We start from the raw sequence: 25,286 nt of genomic DNA on the forward strand, positions 1-25,286 counted from the left end.
TATGTCTCGGTTCGCGCCATGACCGAAGCATAACAACTCTATTGCCTCGGTTCTATTAAGAACTGATGCCTAAAGTCTTCAAAAAAAAAAATTAAAAAAAAATAATATTTTCAATTATTTTTTGCCTCGGTTTGCGCCATAATCGAAGCATAAGGACTATATGGCCTCGGTTCTCTACACAATCGAGGACATAGACCTAGTTAAAAAACAAGTAAATTAAAACGTCAAATGTGCAGAGAGATTTGACCTTGGTTGTTTGTAGAATTGAAGCCAAAGACCCTGTTAGGCTTCGATTCTTTTTTAACCAAGGCATATATGTTTGTGATGATTACAAAAATGCCACTGCACCATTTTATGCTTCGGTTGCAATGAAACCAATGTCAAATACGCGAGTTAATATCAATGTTTTTTACTAGTGTGTATGTTAAGAAATGTAAAATCTTTCCTTCTTCTCTTTTCAAAACAAAACAAAAAATTTATTATTCTCATAATCAAAATCTTTTTTAGTTTCACTCAAATCCTTTTTTTCAACCTCATATCACTCTCCTTTCTCCTTGGCTACAACTCTTCAGCTATTAGCAACCCTCATGAGCCATCAAAACCCTTTACTTGCATCACCCTCAACAGTGTCACCAAGCTTCTACCCTCAAATTACCTCACCTGAAAACTTCAAGTTGAAGCTCTTCTTGGTGGCTATGATCTTCTTAAATATCCAGATGGATCATTTCTTGTGCCGCCGATGACAGTCTCCACCATCGTTGAACCTCCAACTCCGAATCCTTCTTATCAAACCTGGCGTCGACAAGACCGTCTTATATACGGTGCTCTCCTCACCACTCTCTCCCCTGAAGTGACATCCTTGGTGTCTCGAAAAATGACATCACATGATCTCTGGACTCTTCTCCAGCGCACCTATGCCAAGGCATCTCGCAGCCACCTTAAGCAATTAAAGGAGCGTCTCCACATGGCGTCCAAAGGTACCCAATCCATCACCACCTACATACATTCTTTGAAGCAAATTGCAGATCTCCTTGCCTCACTTGGCTCTCCTGTCTCCATTGAAGACACATGAATTTAAAGGCAACAATGAACCAACTGATAAGAGTTTCACAAAAATGTTGGCATTGTTGAATTAAGTGTTTCCAAATGAAAATACACTACCCACTTGTAATTATGATGTCAAAAAATTTCTTTGAGTAATGGATAAGAAGTATAAAAAGATACATGAATATCGTAATAATAACATATTATACATATTATACATATTATACATATTATACACGAAAGAATTTGAAGGTTTGAAACCCATTCTAATTTAAAATATTTTTTTTAATTTTATGAGTATTAAACTTCGACTTTAGTAACAACCAAAGTCGAATTCCACTTTTTTTTTTCATATTTATTTATGATTTTATATTTCGATTGTTAAAAGAATAAAATTTAATAACTTTTTTATTATTTATTTATGGTTTCATGTTTAAATTCTCTCGTAATTAGAGTATAGTATGAAACTTTGTGCTCGAGTTAGTGATCTAAATCCAAAAATTATTTTTCTTTTATCATCGTGCGTAGATATGTTTTGATTGAACCAAAATAAAATGTACAAAATATTGTTTCAAAATTTCTTCCCACACTAGTGAACTTAATATGAAACAACAAAATACTTAAATAAAAATAAAAAATATTTCAAACGCTAAATAAAATAATTCTCTTTTATAAAAATACCCAAATTTTATAGTTAATTAAAACTGAACTAAATCTTCTAAATAAAAGACTAAAACTATTAATATCAAAATCTATAAAAATAATATTGGATTGATTTGTTCAAATTTAAAATAAATATTGTTGAAATAAGTAAAACTCAAAATAACTAATAGGATGTGTACCTGTAGTAAACATAAAACTTTTTAATTTAACATAAACATATTAGACAACAATAAAATAACGAAATCTAATAATTGTATTAAATAGGTATTTTTAAAATTAAATCTACACAGTCTCATCCATTCTGTAAGTTTATTACCACAAGAACAACCTTCCCACAAAAATTTGAGTGTTGTCATTGCATTTACCATTTTTTCATCACCAAAGTATGTTATCAACTCCTTTTAAGGCATGACTAAGATTCATGAAACCATCATGAAATATAATATCAAAATGTAATTATTGTCATTAATATAATTTCATTATGTTTACCAAATTACTTTTCTATGCGTTGAATATAGAGCTATTATCCTTCCAAATAACCAAAACAATTACAAACTAAAAATTATAATTGTATATATAATTTGTCCTCTCCATTATTGCATCGTGTACTTACACATTTCTATTGAGAGTTCTTCAACATTGTTATACGATTTTGCTATTAAGAATAAATATGAATTAAAAGAAATTAATCTACACATTAATATGATTTAATTTAAACATAAAGCATTTGAATGAAACTAGAAGTAAATAATTTTTTTTTTGCAATTTTAAATTGTCTAATTTTAATTTTTTATTTCATAAAAATAAACAATAATATAATAAGTGAAAAAAAATTAAACTGTTTTTTTTATCCTCTAACACTTTTTGCATTAATTTTAAATATTTTTACGGTTTTAATTTTGAAAACGTAAAATTTTATATTGCGCAGGTAAATACTTAGACTTTATTTTCTCTTATGCATTTTTCTTTAACTTAACCTATATTATTGACAAGGGATTATTTTATGAAAAAAATATATTTAAAAATTAAAAAAATTGGAAAATTTTATACGAATTTTTAATTAAAATAAATATTTTATTATCGATTACAACACCTTATCTCTAAATCTTATATCAGAATTCTGTATCGTCGAAATAAATTCTTTCTATCTTCGATCAGAATACCTATGTCTTTATTACTGTCAAATAATACAAGCACCTCCCAAATTAACGAATGAATGCAAATGAATATCACACCGCCCAAGTAAAATGTAATATTCGATAAAAACATAATAATGATACAAATTTCTGACAAAAAATCACATGTATCACTAATTAAATTTTAAATTTTCAATCGATAAAAAAATCGTAGAGTTTTAATTTAGAAACTGAATTAAAGTTATTGTCTAATTTAAAATTATTTTATATAGACAAACTTTAAGTATTAAGTTGAATTTACTTTTATTAAAATCACATTGCTGAGATAAAATTAATTAGAGATATATAAGATGAGATGTATTAAAAATATTAATTACAACTATAAATTATATTTTTTTAATGAGTGATTTTTAATTATCACAATTAAATTGAAATTATTTTTTATTTGATGAATTTGTTTTAGAATTTTGTCTTGAATACAAGAAAACGTCATTACACGCTCTTTCACGTCATTAAATTGAGCATTTTTTATGTATAAAAAGCGAGAAGTTGCCATTTGTCTTTGCATCTTTTCATTCTCTCTATTTCTCAAATCTCTCTTTCGTTTCACAAGTCACACAAATCCACCTTTGATTGTCTTTCTTCGACCAACGCACGAATGCACAAACACAAACACACTTATGTTGTGAAAGCTTTGTTCATCACCTATAGCTTCTTCTGATTTTCGCTCCAAAAACCCATTTTTCAATCTCTCACTCTCCTCTTACAGATCGCTGTATCTCTCTCCGACACACACGAAAAAAAAAAAGGTTCTTCTCTTCTCTTACTCACGCGCTTTTATTCCTTACATCACACTCTTTCTTTTCCATGATGTTTTCATCTTCAAATTTTGGATTTTTATCACTGCATGTGGGAAACAAATACTGGGTTTGTGGTGGGTTTGATCTCACACCCTTTTATCTCTTGAAATATTTTCAGGATACCTTTCTTTTCCTTTCGGTGTTTCAATAGTGATGCTCAATTGGTTGCATGCAAATGGGTTTTCCTTCAAGTTCTTCGTTGAAAGATTTGATTTTGAATTCTGGGTGTTTTTCTTCGTTGTCTTCGGTCTCTGAATTGATCTTCTTATGATGAACTTGTGTGCCTTTCAATTTTGATGTTCTGTGTCCATGACTTGTGGGAAAACGGGCCCTGGTATTTTAATGCTGAAGTTTTAGAGGGCATTTGCATGTTTCGAATATGGGGTTTTGGGTTTCATTGCAAATTTTATTTACTTGACTGTTTCTCCGAGCTTGCATGCAAGGGATCAATGCTCTAATAACCCTTTTTGAAGTAATATGAATTGTTCTTTTCATTTTTCTCCAAGAAGGGTACCTGCAAGGTTTCATGTGTTCATTTGCTTGAGTTTAACAGTGCTTCATTGGAAGTCTGACATTTTCACTTGGTTTTATCTGCTTGCCCTTCTAGAGTTTATCCTCTGTTTAAGTTTTTAATTTCATTTATGATCTCGGTTATTACAATTTTGTGTTTAGGTCATCTTCATTTTTCTCTCAATATGTTTTTGTGTTGTGAATAAATCGTGAATCAGACTAACAACTTTCACTGTTTTCATCTTTGTTTTTCATTTTTAGAGGAAATGAAATGTACCTTGCATCCTGCTGCTAAATTACAAGATCTCTCATTTTTTTTCTCCTTTGACTGGTTTGAGCCATGCGTTATGTATTTAAAATTATTTTTCTCGTGGGAAATCGCAACTCTGCCAGCTGCATGTACATGATATCATGTTTGACAGAAAGTTTTGGAAATTATCTTGCTTTGTTACAATTGACGGTTTCCTTTAGTGTGCCGGAATGCATGTTAGGCATGTAGATTATTATGGATTCTAAAAGCTTATGCATTATCACTACAAACAAGGTGATGTTAATTTCTTTTATTTATCAGCTTCTGATTTTGTGGGGCAGCATTGAAGATGTGGACTAGTTGCTTTCAGACTTATGTGTGAACTGAATTGTTAACAGTTATATTATAATTGGTAAATGGGGACCCAAACGATGGGATCTCAAGGTGGTGGTAAAGACAGTAATGGAAAACAGTCACAAGTCCAGCCCCTGGTGCGGCAAAACTCAATGTACAGTCTCACACTGGATGAGGTTCAGAATCAATTGGGTGATCTAGGGAAGCCGCTTAGCAGTATGAACATTGATGAGCTTCTGAAAAATGTGTGGACTGTTGAGGCAGGCCAGACAGCTGGTATGGACAATGAAAGCGCGGCACAAGCTGGTCAAGCTGCTCTCCAGCGTCAGGCTAGTCTGTCACTGACTGGTGCTCTGAGCAAGAAGACGGTGGATGAGGTTTGGAGAGATATCCAACAAAACAAAGCCAATGAGGAGAAGATGTTCTGTGACAGACAGCCTACTTTGGGAGAAATGACATTGGAGGACTTCTTGGTGAAAGCAGGAGTTGTTACAGAAACATCTTCTAACCCAAAGAATGCTGGTACTGTATCCACACCAGTAGCAGTAGCAGTACCAGTGCCAGTGCCAGTACCGATCGATTCAAATGTGGCAGTACCACCACAGTTTCCTTCACAAGGACAGTGGATACAATATCCACCAGTGCAATATCAGCATCCACAGCAAAGTTTGATGCAGATTTATATGCCTGGTCAGGGTATGGCACAACCAATACACATGGGGCCTGGAGCTTCATTGGATGTTTCGTTTGCAGATGGCCAGGTTGCAATGCCATCTCCTATGATGGGAACAATGTCGGATTCACATACTCCTGGAAGAAAAAGGACCACTCCCGAGGACATGATGGAGAAAACTGTTGAGAGGAGACAGAAAAGGATGATAAAAAATCGTGAATCTGCTGCTCGTTCAAGAGCAAGGAAACAGGTGCTCTTTCATGTTATGTGGGTCTTTATCCTTTGATTAATTTTTCCCTTAGTAAAATCCTAAATCATAAATGTTATGAACAGGCATACACAAATGAATTGGAGAATAAAGTCTCCCGTCTAGAAGAGGAAAATGAAATGCTGAGGAAACGACAGGTTAGTTTCTGCTTTGCAGGTCTACTTTAATTGCTTTGACTGTATTTTGTTAATTCAAATTCCAGAATATACCTTCAGTACCAAGATTGAGTGGTTTCTCGTTTTGCGGAGTATTTTTCAGATTAAGATTGACTATGCAATCTTAGTTTCAATTGTTATTTGATGCATTTTTCAGAGGAAACTCTGCATATTATGATTCATTAATCAAGACTTGAATTAACAAGTATTAAGGAATTTTTGTTGACCCTGAAACATTTTTCCTTAACCATTCAAAATTTTGTTTCTTATGTGACTTGTGAATTAAATCAGATATTTGATTGCTATTAACAGCTTCTTTGCTTCATGAGTTTGCTGTCTTTTAAGTGTATGATTATGGTATCTAGCAACTAGTGATTTAATGTTCACACACTTGTCTCATTATACAGTATGGTGTGTTGATGGAAAAGGAGATTTAATATAAAGAAAATTTCTCCATCACATAATTTTGCTGGGAGGAAATATTATTAGATGAAAAATCAAAACAATGGGTCTGGGGAAGAAGCTTTCTCCTGTGTTTGATACTAGTCCTTTCTCTTTGCTTTGCCCTTTGTTTCAATACTTGTTCTTTATCTTTTGAGCCAATGATGGGGGAAATTTATTTTTGTTTCATTCTTTGATTTCCATTCGGTTTTTCAAATGTGCTGATGCATTTCAATCATTTTTAACAAGTATCTTACTCTCAACCCCTTCCAAAAAATTAAGCAAAGTAGATCTGTATAAATATGTTGGCATAACACTTTACAATAACTGGATTCAATCCACATCTTGAAAATCTTTAACATTAATATTTTGAACTGCAGGATTTTACAATCACGTGATTTTTAGATGTTTTCTTTTCCTGCTTTTGCATTATCCTCGCGTTTTAGGAATTTTTTGGAAGCAACATATTTCTATGCATTGTGATGCACAATGTTTATACCACTGTCATTTTTCTCCATAGATTTTTTATTTACAAGCAGCCATATAGGGGTGTAATAATCTGTCCCTTTTTATATGTCTGAAGCATGCCAAGATTAGCAACCCTGCATTTATTTTCTCAATAAATTACACTATTTCATCATGTATGGTGGCTTTGGTCGATCACACTTCTTCTGTACACAAATCACTGATCAATCCCTTTATTTGTATCGTGGAAGCTGGGGGGAGGGGTTATTTTGGACTATCATAATTGATTCTGGTATATTGAAATAAAACAGAATTGCACTTTTCATCAATATGACGTCCTTGATATACTTTTTCATCAATTAGATTTTAGAGCTCTATCGTTTTTATCTCCTGATTTTTTGGGTAAATCTTTTGTGGATGTACCCTGAGCTCTGCAATGAGTTGTTTCTTTATGATGTTTATGATGCTTTTGAACTTTTTAGTGTTTGAGGAGGTTGTAAGTGTTATGATAGTAGTTGGCTTAATTTGTAGAAAGGAAAATGGTTGAAGAATTTTGAAAAAGGCTTCTAAGCTTGTTATAGTTAAGGGATCAATCACAATCAAATCTTCTAACATCAAAGGTTGAGTCATTACCAAAACAGCTTTGATGAGTGATGATGACAAATTTATTTGGTTGCATCCCTCTTGCTGTCACCACTCTAGCCTGAACAGTGATATTAGATTTTCCCCTTTTGTGAATGCCTTGTGATGTTTTAGCTTTGATTAGTGATGTTTCTTTGAACTGTCACTTGATTTGTTCTGTTGTTTCATGTGTTTTGGTTTTTTGGTTAGAGTGAATTAGACTTTGATCTTCAAGCTTTACTTTCCTTACTCATTGTACAGTTGCAGTTCATTATTACAAAATGTTGGATTATAAATCCTCCATGCAGCTATACCTCAAAAGTTCTCAGATTGTTAGCATTGTCACTTTTTACTTGATAAAATCATGATGCTCATTCATCATAATGGTGCATACTTACTTTCTTATTTTGTCCAATATTTGAATTATTTATAATTTTTTCTCTTCAACTTCCAGGAGATAGAGAAGATGTTGCCAAGTACACCACCTCCCGAGCCTAAGTATCAACTTCGCCGAATAGGATCAGCTCCTTTCTGAGATCTGTACCTAGTTGTAGAGGTTTTGTAAATATGAGTACCAGAGAATTCTCCTTATGGATTACTGTGAGGTTGACTCTGGTATGTCAGTTCAGTAGTTTGTGAAACATTTGCTTCCAATGTCTTGTCTTTAATTATTATTAGGTTCTTTACATCTTTCAATGTTCTTTAAGAAAAAAAAAAAATTAGAGAAATGTCGTAGTTGTACTGTTCACAATATAGCCATAATCATGGCTTCATGAGTTTACTTTGTCATCTCAGTTAATCCCCAATTAAGTACGAATTACTAATCATGGCAGATAATCAGTTTTTTTCTAACTTTTTTTCTCCATTCAGGAAGAGAATCTAATGCATTATTTTAAGAAAAGAACTTAATGCTATTTTATGTCACTGATTTTATTTTTTAATTGAAATTGAAATTTGAATTAAATATATTTTTTTTGTCTTCAAACTGTCATTAAAAAAATGTATTTCGTCTTTTCTCAAAATTAAATTATAAAATATCCAGTTCATGGTACAAAAATCAATGTAAAACATCAATTTTGAAATATTCTTTTACGTGATTAATGAAGTTTCATAATTAACTAAAATATAACTTTCATGTCATTTTGTTTAGAAATGATATTTTACATTTTTTTTTGTAAAGTATATAAGTTAAATACTTTATAATTTACTTTATGAATTAAACTTTTTAATTTTTCATAAAAGTTTAGGAAGGAAAAGTATTTTTGAACCTTTGAATTTTTGTGGGTAGGCTTAAAGCATGAATTTTATTCCCTCCTACTTGATGCATTTTAAGAGTAAATTTTGAAATGGAGATGAATGGTGAGGAAACATTGGAAATGTATGTAAGTTTTCTCCATAGATGATGATTTAGTGAAGATTATGAATGGGCAAGGTAAAGAGAAAATATCTAACACCAAAGATGGGTTTGATTTTACAAAGGGTATTTTGTACGAGCAGCTTTCCTTTTCACACAAAAGGAGGGTTTGATTTCACAAAGGGTATTGTACAAATACCCTTTTTCACAGCAAAGTTATTGCTTTTATTTCACTGACATGACGAAAGCCAGAACCAGCATTTAGCCTTTAGGATGATGGCAAGAAGATGCTCAACAAATTAACAATTATCATTTCTTTTCCTGAAAAAAACTAGAGGGTAAAATAACAAGCATACTTTTCTTGTCAGAGAATCCCAATCATGAGAATAATGCTATTAATGTGCAATTCTCTTGCATTCATTTCACTTACTTTATATTAATCATATTTAATAATTTTGATAAAGCATTTAACCTTTTTAGTTCTTCTCTTTTAAGAATACCCACTCTTCTAATCTTTGCTTTCCTTCTCATTCTTCTCTTTAAACACTTTAAACATTTTAATTTTATTTATATCTCAATCTTTCAACTTTCCTTTTTTAAAATGATTTCTTACATTAAATTGAGGTTAAATTATTTTTTCCATATACTAATTATTTGTTAGTTTTATTGTTCAAATAATTTTTGTTCAAATATTGAAATATAACAAAATTTAAGGTTAAAAAATAAAATAGACTTTATATTTAATTTAAATTACTTCTATTTTTAAATCTATAGTTTATTATATTTTAATATATGAAGGAATAAAAGAGAAAATATTAATAAATTGTCGACATTCACTACACTGATGCCTTTCAGTAACAACATATTGGATTGAAAAAACATGTTTTGGTAAAACAACAGTTTTTTTTTTCTTTTCTCAGATAACAGTTGCCATTATTTTGTTGTAGGATTCAATCATTATACTATGATACAGTTTTATGTCATGTCAGTATTCGTCCATATCTTGTTATTTCAGTTATTATTTTTAGATTCCTAAAAAAAACTATAAAAATTAATCCTCCAAAGAGTATAATTATTTTTTAGTTTCTTTTAATATGCAGAAATCATTTCTTCCAATTTTAGTGGTCAGTTATGCATAAATAGATTTGATAATTAGTTAATTGAAATGATATAGGATGATCAATTATTATATCATAAGAGTTAACATTATGCTAGATACAAATATTAAGAAAGAACATATGTAAAACTTAAAGGCTTAAAACGATTATTTTTAAACCATCCATCTTATACTCTTTTTCATGAATTAAAAAGAAAACTTACAAGTTTAAATTTAAGTATTTTCACTTGAGTATCTATTAAATTTTGTTGGTATAATGAGTTGTTAAAATTTATAAATTTGTTATTAAGTGTTTATCGTATAATTTGTTTTTAAATAAGAGATGTATCACTTACATTATCGTTTATTTTTGTATGTTAAGAAATTTAAAATCTTTTCTTATTCTCTTTTCAAAACAAAATAGAAATTCTCTTTTCTCATATTCAAAATATTTTTCTTTATTTTGTTTCACTCAAATCCTTTTTTTTTAACCTCATATCACTCTGCCTTCTTATTGGCCAAGGTTTGTAATACAACAAAAATAGAGAGCTTTCCACTCCACTATCCTAAATCAGCTTAAGATAAGTGTTTTCTTTTCCTTCGTTAAGTCATTTCACTCACAAAGTCCTCTATCTCTTCTGCATGAATCTAATGCAACAATTGAATCACTAATCCAAACTTCCTCATGTTGTAAAGTCATTACGGGCCTCAAAATCTTTGAGCTTTTTGAAAAGGGACGGAGGGGGGGTGTAAAATTTAGTGAGGGAAGTCAACATTAATCATATATTAGATCTCAACTTTCTTCTATTTTTGGTTGCTTACATGTCGAAGTTTGTGACGTGGATATAATTTTTGTGATGTGTGATATATACTTTGACCCATGAGTTGGTTTAATTTGTCTTGTTGTGTGTACTGTTTTACTTTATTTTGTTTATTGTTTTATTTGATATGAGAATTAGAATGAAGAGTTATAGTACATGAGATTGAGGATACAAATTGAAAAATGTTAGTGAAATGGTTAAAGAAAAGAAAAGCACACACACGCACACTCACACTCACACGCACACGCACACGCACACGCACATGCACACACACATACACGCACATACATACATATATACATACATACATAAATATATATATACATACATAGATACATACATAAATATATACATATATATATACACACACACACACACATATATATTATCCGAAAGGTGTGATGTGAAATGTCAAGGATGCATGTTGTTTGTATTATGAATGATGAATGGTTGAGAAACAATGTTGTTGTATGTTTTGGTGTGACGTGTTGAATGTATAAGTAAAGTTGTCATTTGAACTTCTAGTGCATGGACAAACCCTAACCCTCTTTAAAACCAAACCCTATTTTTCTGGCTACTTAATAAGGAACATTTCAAATGCCTAAGCCCCAAAACCCCACATAAAGTGGGTTGAGGCAAGGTTAGGGTGGGGTGGGACTAAATTAGTTCTTTTTTAAAGCATTTTCAATTATTCCTTTCATTTGTTTTGCAATCTCTATCTAGTAGTTTCCAAGTTATTGATGATATTTTACTAATATTCTTTTTTCTTTAAATATAAATATATAAATGTTGATTTTATAGAGATCTATTCAAAATTATTTTTTTTCATTATAATAATATTTTAGTTACATATTTGAATTATTTGAAAACTTGAAAATATAATATGTGTTGAGTTTGTTAAAAAATAAAAATAAGGTAATTTGAAAGAAAAAAAAAGTTCAATATAAGTCATTTTTATAGTCAAGAAATTACTTATATTTGGATATAATTGTAAAAACATATTTTCTTTTAATTATTTCGTATTGTGAAAGTTTATATGAATTTGTTTCGATATACTATTTAAAATAGATTATATATAAATAAGATTTTAATTTATTTTTAGTTTTGACATCTAAAATATAATAAACACGTTTCATTTTAAAAAGAAATGATTTTTCCTCAAAAGAGTCATTAATAAAAATATCAAATAAGTTATTATTATTTTTAAATGTAGAGCTAATATAGCATAAACATATTTGTATATAAAAATTAAATAAACATACATACAATTTTATAAAATAAAAAAATAAAAAACTAGATGTTAATACAATCACATAATTTGATTCAGAAGGGCGTGCTAATTGATATGATTAAGTTACAACATTAATTAGACCAATATGTTAATTTAATAAAAAAACTTTTGAATATTACTAGGAATATATTATTAGGAATAAAATAGTCAACATGTTAAAAGAAGGCCCACGAGATAGCCCTAGCTCGTAGGACTTTATGGATATTTGAGCATGTGAACTTTTTTAATAAAATATAATTTTTGCCCTGTGGACATCTTTTGGCTCCAACCCATATGGGATAGAGCCAAGTCTTATGAGATGGACTAATTTGACAAGTCTAAGTATGAGGAAGTAAAGTGTGATTTGTTTTGGAAAAAATAATTCCATGGGAAAGTTTCATTTGTTGAGTAGTGTATGCAATGATATGAAAGTCTAAGGTTGAAGGTTATCATGATACTTTACTAATCATTCAAATCACATAAAGAAGAATGGTTAAGGGATTAAGAGTGACAAGAGGTCTAGGTCAAATAAACTTTTTAAGTTCTAGTGGTCTGTATAGGATTAACCTTGTGGGTGAAGGTTATCCATCAAAAGTGCTAAAATCTCCAAAGATTTGATATAATGCTTGTATCTCGATAATTGTGTCTTTCATAGTATTCTCTTAAGAATTGTATGTATTGATGATTGATTCATATAATCCTATAACTTGAATTATAGGTTTTATATATTATATGATATTCTTTTCATAAATTAGCTTACCCTCTCTTGTACTATGTTTCCTTTTGTTTGTGTTCTTCTTTTACAATGATCACCTTTACTGGTGTGAGAAAATGAGGAAGCAAGAGTTGACCTATCTTAGGAGGACTATGTTGTTGTTGCAATCTTGTTGTTGGTTGTCTTTCCTTGTTCCTAGTTACTTGACAAAGACTCTAAGTTTCCTTATTGTACTATAGTTTCCTTGAAACTACATATCTTTGTATCTCTTGTTGCTACAGTTGTAAAAACTCATTTTTCTATTTTCTCTTTCTTCTTTTTTTACCCATTTCTCTGTATCCTTCTTTTTCTCCTCTCTTTTTTTCTTCTTCCACTTTCCCTTCTTCTTCTTCCCTCATCACACTCCTCTCTTTCTTCTTTCCTTTTCTTTTTCAGAAACCATAAGGTAATGGAAATTTTTGGGCGTGAGAGAAAGAGAGCAAGAGGAGGAGACTTCTTCCTCTCTATGGCTGGGTTTTAATTTGGGGGTTAGGGTTTCGAAAAGGGGTTTTCGTCCGACGTCTTATGATATCGGGAATTTTAGTGAAAGAGAAGAAATTTCCAGTAAGGGATTGTAGACTTTTCTTTAGATTATGTTTGTTGTGTAAATTTTAGTATATGCATGAGTTATAGAAATGATTTGTATGGAATTGTTATAATTGTTTTAGTACTTTCTGTCTTTAGATGGTGACTTTTAATATTAAGATGCATGAATGCTTGGTATGGTGTAATTTGATGTTTCTGCTGAAATGTTTGGGTGAAATGAAATTGTAATGTTGTTTGGAGTTGGTTCTAAGGGTAAAGAGTAGAGAGTTATCAAATAGATTAGGTTTTATGTCAAAAATGGAGGTTAGAGAGGTGAATTATTGAAGATTTTGTCTAAAGTGAGAGTTTATAGAGTATGACAGTTGTTTAGGTCTTTAGTAACTTATTAGTATAAGAATTAGCTATTATATGGTGTAGAATGAAATGATAGTCCTTATAGTGCGTTTATAATGTTGTTTCAAAGGTATTTTAGGGGTTTGGAATAATGAGAATTCAAATTAGGAGGTTTGGGACATAGAGGATGATTTGGGGTCTATCATAAAGTCATTCATGAGTTGTTAGGACTCTTAGTTTATAGAATTTTAAGTTCGAAGGTGTTGTTTTGAGTTTAGATCTTTAGAGTTGTCAAGGGATTGAGTGCACCAAGTGTTGAGTCTAATATGATCAAACGAGTACTTTGTTTAAACTCTAAACATGATTATCCATCAATTATAAGGTATAAGAAACCCATTTGATCATTTGAACAAAGCTCATGTGCATCAGAGGCCAATTTTGAAGTGTGAAAATTGCTGTCATGGGACCCGGGCACCCCTTTTGGGTGGTCGAGTGCCACTACACTATGGTTGGGTTTTTCAGGTTTTGGAAATCTCAAATTTTGTTGAGTGCCAGAAGTGATGTCAATGCTCAAAGGAAATCTCAGCAGGGATGCTGAGTACCAGGAGTGATGCTAATACTCATTTGTAATCGTGTGAAGATTATAGTGGAACCCTCTGCGGAGGAAACTGGACGTAGCTTAGTTGGAGGGAACTAGTATAAAATCCCTTGTGCAATTATCTTTTATCTTGTTTAAACGATCCTCTTACAAAAACCTATAGTTGGACTTTAATTTCTAAACATAAGAATCTTCCAAGATAAAACATTTATTTTTCATAAAGGAAATTCTTACAAAACGCTACAGTACATATTCTAAATAACACGTCAAATTGTTCATACATATTTATCAAGTTCAGCGTCTAAGCATTTAAAAGAAAATTTCAAGAGATCGATAATGTGTTATATTAGAAGAGTTGCGAAAAGTTTTCCATTAACACTATTCAACCCCCCCCCCCCTTCTAGTGTTTTTCAAGTACTTCAAATATGTCTTGTTTCCTTTGCAAAGTTAGGACATAATCTCAAGGACAAGTTGGTTGTTTTCATTCCTATTAGGTTGGGGTACCCAAAGAAGTGATGTTCTTTGACTTAAGAGAGTAAGTTAATGATTGGGTATCGAGTGGGGGTCAAGTGTTATGTGGTACAAGGATTTTAGACTAAGGCAAGTGAAGAAGTATATGTAAGGGATATTAGTTGTCTTAGATTAAGACCATCATTTGAACATGAATTAGAGATGATTGGACTGAGGTAATAATATATCTTTCACATCTTATAAATCACATTCAACTTTAAACATTAGAATGAAAATATAGTAAAGTTGTCCTATTTTTTTAGCGGTTCAACAATCTATCCCCAATAACAGAGGTCACAATGATGAAGATACAACAAGAATGGCAACATATCTTTTGGAGAGATGGAGTTAGGCATATAATAATTTAGTTTCAATACTTTGTGTTTTGATAGCTTTAGTTTTTAGTTTGAATTGTGATAACTTTAATTTATAGTGGCGTCTGATAAGAATTTTTATTGAAAATGAAGTATGTGTAATAATTATGTTATACTTTATTTTAATATTCTATCTCATGGTAGCTTACCCTTACTTTTTGTGTTTGTGCCAAAAAATTATATTTTTGTGATGATCGTATAACGTATATGTTATAAGGGAGCAGATGAGGAAATGTCGTCTAAATCCAGTACAAGTGAAGATAGAGGCAGAAGAATAGTAGAGAAGAGTTCGAGTTATCTTTATGGGGGGAAGTTGAAATATGAGTTTAAAATGTGTAATTAGTGTGAATTCTTTATAATTCCTGGTGAAAGATTATGTAAGTGTTACAGTTCTCATATGATTTATAAAAAAAAAAAAAAAATAGTGCAAGAATTTTGGGATTTTACATTAGTGGTATCAGAGCAGTTCGTCCCTAGGAGGATTTACGGGTTGTGTGTTTGACCTGCCTTTCCATGAAGAGTTGAGTCTAGGTGACATGGTTTGTCATGTCTTTCTAAGTTTAAATTGTTGGAAACAGTATGACTTAGTTTCAACACCAAGAGGGGGGGAGGGGGGCTTGAATTGGTGAGGTTTAAAAATCAGAGTCTTTTCAAAATCTTTTTCGCAAAGTATAAACCTTTACAAAGTTTCTTGAATCACAAGGAATGAAAAGTTTAAGTGTAGCAGAAATATAAAGTTTCTACATAAACAGTAAAGTCGAGTTAATGTAAAAGTGTAAGAATAGAGAAATCAAACACAGATTTTTTATACTGGTTCGGCCTGAATGCCTACATCTAGTGTCCTTCCACAACCAGGAAGCAAATGCACTATAATGGTCAAGATTTTTACAACAAGGATTTTATAGAGACCTCCACGTCTAAAATATAAAACACCTTTTTAACCCTTTAACCAAAATATAGGCAACAACACAAAGATCTACAACAAGATATCCCCTCTTCTGCAATCTTCAACCCACTTTGAACAATCCTCAAAATGTCAGAACTTCACGAGTCCACCTCATGTAATCCCAACAGGATAACAACAATCTTTCCAAACATTGATAGAAATCTTGATCAACTGATGAACACCACAACGTGCAAAATATGATTAACTAGTAAGCAGAAAATTCTTTCTCCTTCAGAACCTCTTCAAAGAAAGATCTCCATCGTCTTCTTGATGAGTTCTTAGACCATTTAATCATAGGATCTCAATCTGAAACAACAAATGAAAATGTCAGTTCAACCAAAATTCCCTGGGATTAGCAGCGTCATGTCTATTTATAGTTTTGTATAAATCAGACGCTCCTGTAGTCGATTGTGCTACTAATGAAGTCGATTGTCACCAAACAATTATAACAGATAAGCAAATTACCAGCAGTCATAACAATCAAATTGATTTCGCATTTAATATAGTTGACTTTCATTTAATGCTTTAACAAACAATTGAAATATAGTCGTTACAGTATAAAAGCATTAACAGAATTTCAAGTCAAATAACTAACTAAGTTGGATCCACTGCACATGTAGTCGACTTAGACACTTCAACTTAGTTTGAAAATCTTTTCAATGCAAAATCACTCACAACACTTCTTTTGAAAATCTGTGCAAAGTCACGAGTTTTAATTGACTTACTTCATAGTGAAGTGGAGTTAAAACTTGCAGTTTTGCCACACAATATAAGTTCATCAAAGTGCATGTGGTTTTCTTTTCATAAACATATGTAATGCAATCATAAGTGATGTATCAGATATAAGATCAGTGAATATGCATTCATATATGAGAATCAATATAAACATGTTCATTAAGATATCATCCGCAATAGAGAATAAAACATGTAACACATAATAATACATGTGTTATTAATAATGTGTTGTCATCATAAAAAACCAGAGTATTGTGATATTAAGGTTCAGCTAAACCATTGCTTCCTTTATCAACAATCTCAACATAAATCATAGAGTGAGTATAGCCAATTGGAAGTTTTAAGAACAAAAAAACATCTTAATAAAAGTATTGCGGGTGCACACTCATTACTTTATCAAAAGATGAATTTCCTTTCTTAATTCTAAAAGTTCAAGGGGGAAGAGTTGTGGTCTGAGTTTTGTTTCTTAATAGTGTTGTGTGCTCTATAATAGTATAGGGTTACATATTTAAGGATAACTTGACCTGTATATCTTCATTAGATTTGGTCAAATTCTTCGGGACAAGTTTTGCCTCGAAGATAGAAAGATGCGACATGTTGAAGCTTGGAAGTCAAAACATCAGAGTACTATGGAAGAGGAAAGATGTTGGAGTTGTCATTTTTGTTTGAAGTGTTTCAAAAATCGAGCCAGAGGATCAGATATCTGTAGTTGTACAATAAGAGTGGAGTTTAAAGATTAGAATTAAAGGAGTTTTGGGAAAACATTGGCGTAGCAAGGTTTGAGAAATTAATTTAGGTGATGCTTGAAGATTGGAAGAAGGAAATTGGTGGAAGGTTTGAAGTTAAGGATAAAAAGAGAATAGGAAATTCTGAAGTAGATTAAGGAGAAAAACAATTTTGAGGAGCAGTTGTAGAGGATTGAGGGAAAGTTTATTAGAAGGAAGAATTTCCAAGTTTAGAGAACATGAGGTCTTTGGAAAATATGAAGTATTGTAATGGTCCGAAACTAACTATAATGATTAGAAGAAGATGGTTAGATCTTCTCAATCAGTAAATGTATGAAAATCAAGGTTTGAGGGATGTTTCGAGATTAGTGGGAAGGAAAAAGAAGAGCTTGGAAGTAGATAAAAAGGAGGTTTACAATACTGAAGTGATTATCTAGAATGATTAAGGAATTTGGACTAGTTGTAGGTTGTGTTAGAGTAGTTTTAATCAAGTATAGTTATATGGTAATATTGAGTGATCTGATCAGAGGTATAGTTGTTAGATGCTAAGTTACAGACAATAGTGAGTCTATGAGTTTAGGTTAGGTTAGAAAGTGGGTTTATTACAAATACATTGTTGACCTCAATGGTTATGTGAAGGATGGGTGAAGATTTGTATGTCTCACCTTGATCTCTGATCAGTGGTTCGTATGTGAGTGAACTTGTTTATACTTATTACTTTTAGTTCGCATAAGATACAAATTTGAGATTTGGTTAACACTAAATATCCTTGGGATATGGTATTGATATGGTGAAGCACATTACAATTGAGATGGCGTTGTTGTTGTCAGCCTGGATAAGCTCTCTAGGAGAGTGGTGGGAGGTACACTTGCACTTGTCCGGTGCAGCTCCGGAGGGGCGATGGGGGGTAACATTGTGTACTTGCCCTGATAAGCTCCCTAGATGGCAAGTGGAGGGGTTCAACACTACACATTAAGAGAATGTTTAACGGCCCTGATAAGCTCTTGTATAGAGCGATGGGAGTGACACAGAAGTGCTAGTCCTGATAAGCTCTTTGAGTGGTGGGAATTGCCCTGGAGGAAATAAAAAAAGAAGAAGTTTACCATACATAAACGATGGTAGGAGGGAGTATGAAGGTTAAGATGTACTAGGGACGTCTTGCGGCAAGGTCGATGCTTCACTCGGTTTCCATGGTTTTGGAACCAACAATAGACGTTGTATTCTCCGATTTCCCCGTACTCCCTAAGTCATCCTGCAATCTCGCGAATCTAATCTCGACTAGGATTAACGATCCCATAGTTGAAGAGGTTCAACAATATTTTAACTTGTTCTTGGGTGGACCGCCATTGTTTGTAACCCGTCTTGGCTTCGATATCCAATTTTTCTAAGTTTTTGTTCACACTTCTTCTATAAAAAAAGTAAAAGTAAAAAGATTTATTACGTTAGGTCAAGTTTCCATTTTAAGTCAAGTTTTCCATTTTGCTTCTTCACTTTTTAGTTTAATTTTCATTGTCTAGTCTTTGAAGTCTCAATGTCTAGAAATATATTTGTTTCACGATCCTCGCAATGGATCCTAACTAGATCTAAGTCCAAAGTGTTGAGATTGTTGACAACAAAAACTCTATATCAAACTGGTTTTTAATTATGAAAACTCAGTGCTTAATAACAGTACAAATGTTCCAGTATTACATGTTCTTATTCGGTAACGTTTGTCATATTTGTTGAACATGTTTTATTGAATTACATTGTATGCTCATATGTTTGATTGAGTGTTATATATGTGGAACATGCTTGAATTGAAATGTGAGATAAAAATGTTTGTGATTATTACACATTTCTGAAAGAAAAGATCACAAGCACCTTTTGAACTTATATGTGTTGTGACAAAGTTCTAGTCCAGTCGAATACACTCTTAATTGATTCGACTATGCTAAAATATTTGTACACATTTTGTGAACCAGTGTTGTGTGAGATTTTGAGTTGAAAAGAATTTCAAAGTGATTTTTCATGTGTTAGTCGACATTATGAAATGGATATTCGATTGTATTGCTGTTGTGTTTGAAATTCTGTTAAGCCTACAAGCTCCAACGGCTATATTTTCAAAAGTTAGTTAAAATCATGTGACCTGGTCAACTGTAATAAATGTGTCTTGATTCTGTTAACTGAGGAGCCTTTATGTTGACTGTCTGTTATAACTGTTTTAATACAGTCGACTGTATTAGTAGGCTATTCGACTGAGAATCAATCTGATGAAACAGAAAGCTATAAATAAACAAAACGCGAATTGTTCGGTGACTTTTATTATCTGACATTTTCATTTTTCTGTTTCAGATTAAATTCGTTAGAAGCTCCAAGAATTCTCCAAGAAGACGGTGGTGATCTTGCTTGAGAGAGATTGAGAAGGAGAAGTCAATTGCGCTTACTGTTTGATCAATATCTGCACAAAGGAGGTGCTTCTTTTTGATCTTGATAAGCTTGGCATCCTATGAAGACTGCTGGTTTTCGACTGAAGGCTTGACAACCTGTGAAGTCTGTTGTGATAGGCTTGGCATCCTGTGAAGAGTGCTGGTGACACGTTGAGTATTGTTCGACGTGGGTGCAGATTGCAGAAGAGGGGATTCTTTCTGCAATTTTGGTTTTGTGTGTGCAGCTATATTTGGTTTTGGATTAGAAAGGAGATTTATATTTTTGCGTGGTACTTCTATAAATTCCTTGTTGTAAAAACCGCAACCATTATAATGCATTTGCTTCTTGGGTTGGAAGGACACTGGATGTAGGCATTGTTGGCTGAACCAGTATAAACATAATGTTTGAATTTTCTTGTCCCTGCACTCTTTATTTTCCAGTCGACTATATCTGATAGGCAGTCAACTGCGTTTTTCCGCTGCATTGAATTTTCAATAACTTTCATTTCAAGGAAAGATCCAAAGCGTTGAATTTTTCATATCAAGATTGCGAAAAGATTTTAAATTTGAATTAACACCAACTCAACCCCCTCTTGGTGTAAAAAGAAGCCTATCTGTTTCTTAACAATTGGCACCAGAGCTGATTTTCATAAGATATTTGAAAATTCAGTCAACTTTGTTTTTATTCTATTCGACTGTAAAACCTAGGGATGGCTTCAAATTTTCAAACTTTTGGTGAAGGTGCTTCAACAAACAAACCACCTCTTTTTGCTGGTGAAAGTTACCCTTTTTGGAAAATTCGCATGCAAATCTTTCTTGAATCGCAAGATAAAGGAATTTTAGATGCTACTTTAAATGGTCCATATGTGCCTACAAAAATTGTTGATGGTAAAACTGTTTTGAAACCTTTTACTGAGTGGACTGCTGATGAAAATAGAAGAGCTCAGTATGATGTTAAAGCTAGGAATATTATTGCCTCTACACTAACTATTGATGAATTTTTCAGGATATCCCAGTGCAAGTCTACAAAGGAAATGTGGGATGTTCTAGAGGTAACACATGAAGGCACAAATGAAGTCAAGAGAGCCAGGAAGAATTCTTTGATACAAGAATATGAGTTGTTCAGAATGAAAGCTGGTGAAAGCATCTATGATGTCCAGAAACGGTTCACTCATATCGTAAATCACCTGATGGCTCTTGGCAAATTCTTTGACAAAAAAGAGATCAACATAAAGATTCTGAAAAGCTTGAACATGAACTGGTAACCAAAAGTCACTGCAATCTCTGAATCCAAAGATCTTACAATGATGAACATGGCTACCTTGTTTGGCAAGTTACGGAAACATGAGTTAGAACTTGCTAGACTGAAGGTTGAAGAAAAGAAGTCCATAGCTCTGAAGGCTGTAAGCAAGAACGTCACAGAAACAGAGATGGACAACAAAGAATTGATGACCTTGATGGTAAGAAAATTTAGTCGACTTATGCAAAATGATAGTCAACTGTCTAACCATGCAGGTCAAAGCAAAAAGAAGAGCTTCAGCACGAATGTTGTCCAGTGCTATGAATGTGGAAAAGAAGGTCACATCAAGCCTGATTGCCCTAAATTACAGCCAAAGCAGAAAGCAAAGAAAAGATTTCCTCAAGGCAGAAACATGAGAAAGAAAGGAGCTTACATTGCTTGAGAAAACTCAGAGATTTTGAAAGCTCAAGTGATGAAGATGCTGACCAAGAGGAGAAATCCAATATATGTCACATGGCTGAAACTGCAAAAAGTGATTGTGATAGTGACGATGAATTTGAGAAATTGCCTATAGAAGAGAAATATCAGCAGCTGATTGAGACATTAAGAGAATTACATGCTGAAGTAATGCGACTGGAATACAAGGTTAATCGAATGAACTCTGAAAAAAGAGATTATGAATATAGAATTGATAACCTTGTTGCAGAAAATGAAAAATTGGAAAAGGAATTAAATGAGGCTTTGTCATCTGCTAGAAATATTGAGATTAAAACTGTTACTGTTGAAAAAGATTGTGAAAATTGTCCTACACACATTGAAAAGATAAATTACTTGACTAGCAAGCTAGCTAAGTTTGCTCAAGCTAGTGACAATTTAGATGTTATATTGAATTCATCTAGCAGAATTAAAAATAGACAAGGAATTGGATATAAAGCTTACTTTAACAGAACCAATGCTAGGAAGCTTAATGAATTAAGAAAACCTTCCAGAAATGCATGTTTCTATTGTAATTGTGTTGGTCATACTGTTAGAAATTGTTATTATAGAATTGTTGTTGTTCCTCAAGGATTATGTGTATGGATATCAAAGGAACATGTGACAAGAACTAACAATCAAGGACCCAAAGTTAAATGGGTACCATCAACCAAAACTTAATTGTTTTGTAGGTTATGCAGCTAATACAAAATTGTTCTCAAGGATGAATTAACCATGGAACATATTAAACACCTTGAGTGTCTACAACTGGTAAATCTGTATCAATCTGCTACATCATGCATATACTGATTAATTGTTGCTGAGTGATTGTTTGTATTGTATGCTGAATGGTTTGAATGATTGAATTTGATGGAAAAATGATTTTTACGAGTCCTAGTCAACTTTATCTTTAATTCGATCAACTGTGTCGTCTGATTATGTGAATTTTTTTTAAATGTTGGAATATTAAATGACTAGAAAATGAATTCTAAAAGTGTTGAATGGTGCATTATATGTTTTTTTTATGGAAGTCTATAACCTTGTGAGGAATCATTCATTATCTTGGACTGAGAAAGGAAGTCTCGTGAACTCTCATGGCATCTTCAAGTCACTACACATCAAGAAACATTAGAAGAAGTAATTCTGAAACTAGAAAGCCTGATCCAACAGGATGGATTAGTGATGAAGTAACTCGGGAAAGATTTCTCGGCACATCTACAAAAGTTGTTATTCCTCCTATGTACATTAACCTAAATCTGTTCGAAAAAGAAGGATTCATGTTCCCTGAGTGGTTAGAAAGACAAGGGTTGTCATTGCTTGTTCAAATGAAGGGATGATGGTACCCTGATCTTGTGAAAGTATTTTACCATAACTTAAGGATGATCGATGATAATATTTGCTCAAGGGTAAAAGGAGTTGATATTGTGTTTGATAACTTCTTATAGAACATGGCTGTAAATCTACCTTCAAAAGGAGGTATGCTACATCTTTCCTTTACTCAAACCAATGTCTCATTCAATAAGAGGGAGATATATAAGGATTGGTTGAGGTGTCCTGGAAGATATTCTACTGAAAGATTCTATGCACATGAAGGTCTAAGAAAAGAAGAAAAGCTGTTGGTCATCATTCTTGCTAGAATCGTATTACCAGGAAGAGCAAAACTGGACAGGATGACAAGTGAAGATATCTACTTTGTTCATGCTATCAAAAATAACATTCCAACCAACTGGTTAGAAGTTGTAAAAGATAATATGAAGATTGTTGCATTAAACAGATCACATTACCTCCCATATGCAGTATTAGTAAGCAAGGTTCTGGAACTTCAAGGTGTACACGTTGAAAATGAGCAAAAGTGTTTATGGGATTCAACAAATACATATGACCTTGATTCGGTTGTATCTCTGGGAATTGTGAAAACATCAAATGGATGGAATTTCATGGGAGAAGAGGCTGAGCATAGTACAAGAAGAATTTATGCAAATATGATGAATCATGCGACAAGGCATCAGGATAACAATAATCATGATGAGAGCTTCACTGATTCCTACTAACCTCGTCCAAGGAAATGAATGAATTGTCATTGTCTAAGTTGTGTGTTAAATCTTAAATTAGGTCCTTCATTTTGTAAATGGCTTAGAAAGCCATCTTTTGTTGCTTTCAATATTTTGTTTTTATTTCCTTGCTGTTCATTATCCAATGTAACATCTTTTATATCAAGGAAATGAAATTAGCAGTTTGAATCAATCCATTTACTTAAACTGTTTGAATAAAGTCTGATAAACTGTTTGATTGGTTCGACTCTGTTCTGATTGAAGTCAACTATGCTTGAACTGTCATGCATCTTTACACATTGACTTCTGTTTTGATATGATTTAATTCTTGCTTAACCACTATACTTGATTTGGAAAAGGTTTTTGAAAGGTTTTGCAGGAAGGACATTGCTTTGAAGATCTACATTTGGAATTCAACAATTGCAAAGCAATGCATTCGAATGATGATTTAATGCATTTGACTGCGTCTAAATGGGTTAACAATTCCAATTCTGGAATTTCATTCTATCCTTACTGTTTGCTTAAATCATTAATATTTTGTTATTATCTCTGATCTTTACAATTTTAATATTTAAATTGAGATAATATTGTGAGATTGTTGATATTTGTATCATTGCATATACATGTGATTTAATTGTTTGACTGTGATACAAATATGTGCTTAATCTGTTGCTTAAACCGTGATATTCTGCATTTTGCACTTAAACTGTTTTTGAAATCCATGCATAATGACAAGGGGAGTATCATTGTTTTACACATTATTTCATCACACATCTATATTTCAGGGGGATTTTACATAGTTTTGTGATGAACTTGTGTTTTTGAGAGCATCATTTTCTTAAATTACATATCTTTTTGATGCATCTCTGTTGTTTTTCAAAAATGCATAAATATCTGAAGCATTCCATTTTTGTTAATGCACAAAGGGGGAGAGATATTCATGAGTATATGAGAGCAAGTCTATATGGGGAGAATTGCTGCATCATATTTTATCTGTTTAATATTTTTGTTGTATATGCAGAGTAACTGAACTGTGTTAATGTTTCTGATATATATGTTTTTACTCTATCTTTTGTGGAACTGTACAAACATGGTTAAGTTACTAATCATGGTTGTGCATCATCAAAAGAGGGGGAGATTATTGAGATTGTTGACAACACAAACTCTATATCAAACTGGTTTTTGATGATGACAACTAAGTGCTTAATAACAGTACAAATGTTCTAGTGTTACATGTTCTTATTCTGTAACATTTTTCATATTTGCTGAACATGTTTTGTTGAATTACATTGTATGTTCCTATGTTTGATTGAGTGTTATATTTGTGGAACATGCTTGTAATGAAATGTGAGATAAAATGTTTTTTATTATTACACATTTCTGAAAGAAAAGATCACAAACACCTTTTAAACTTATATGTGTTGTGACAAAGTTCTAGTCTAGTCGAATACACTCTTAATGGATTTGACTATGCTAAAACCTTTGTACAGATTTTGTTAACCAGTGTTGTGTGAGATTTTGAGTTGAAAAGAATTTCAAAGTGATTTTTCATGTGTCAGTCGACATTGTGAAATGCATATTCGATTGCGTTGCTGTTCTGTTTGAAGTTTTGTT

General features: G+C 32.3%; 1 protein-coding gene across 3 annotated transcripts; it reads left to right on the forward strand.

The window, feature by feature from the left end:
* The first annotated feature begins 3,413 nt into the window (after nucleotides 1–3,413).
* LOC106754671 (ABSCISIC ACID-INSENSITIVE 5-like protein 2) lies at nucleotides 3,414–8,267 on the forward strand. 3 transcript variants are annotated; one of them, XM_014636721.2, is made up of 4 exons: nucleotides 3,414–3,652; nucleotides 4,785–5,740; nucleotides 5,824–5,895; nucleotides 7,895–8,267. In XM_014636721.2, the coding sequence occupies exons 2-4, from the start codon at nucleotides 4,880–4,882 to the stop codon at nucleotides 7,973–7,975; spliced, it is 1,014 nt and encodes a 337-aa protein (XP_014492207.1). In that variant the 5' UTR covers nucleotides 3,414–3,652; nucleotides 4,785–4,879; the 3' UTR covers nucleotides 7,976–8,267. The 3 variants fall into 3 exon arrangements, with proteins under 3 accessions (XP_014492207.1, XP_014492208.1, XP_014492209.1); XM_014636722.2 differs by having other exon boundaries at nucleotides 4,805–5,740; XM_014636723.2 differs by having other exon boundaries at nucleotides 4,862–5,740.
* The last annotated feature ends 17,019 nt before the right edge of the window (nucleotides 8,268–25,286 follow it).

This window comes from Vigna radiata, unplaced genomic scaffold (genome assembly GCF_000741045.1).
Source record: "Vigna radiata var. radiata cultivar VC1973A unplaced genomic scaffold, Vradiata_ver6 scaffold_209, whole genome shotgun sequence".
Lineage (NCBI taxonomy): Eukaryota > Viridiplantae > Streptophyta > Magnoliopsida > Fabales > Fabaceae > Vigna > Vigna radiata.

Excerpts from the sequence above, each read along its gene's own strand:
- LOC106754671 (XM_014636721.2), top strand. The coding sequence starts at position 4,880 with ATGGGGACCCAAACGATGGGATCTCAAGGTGGTGGTAAAGACAGTAAT. Across the intron at positions 5,741-5,823 it reads GTTCAAGAGCAAGGAAACAG|GCATACACAAATGAATTGGA; the intron begins GTGCTCTTTCAT and ends TGTTATGAACAG. Across the intron at positions 5,896-7,894 it reads AAATGCTGAGGAAACGACAG|GAGATAGAGAAGATGTTGCC; the intron begins GTTAGTTTCTGC and ends TTCAACTTCCAG.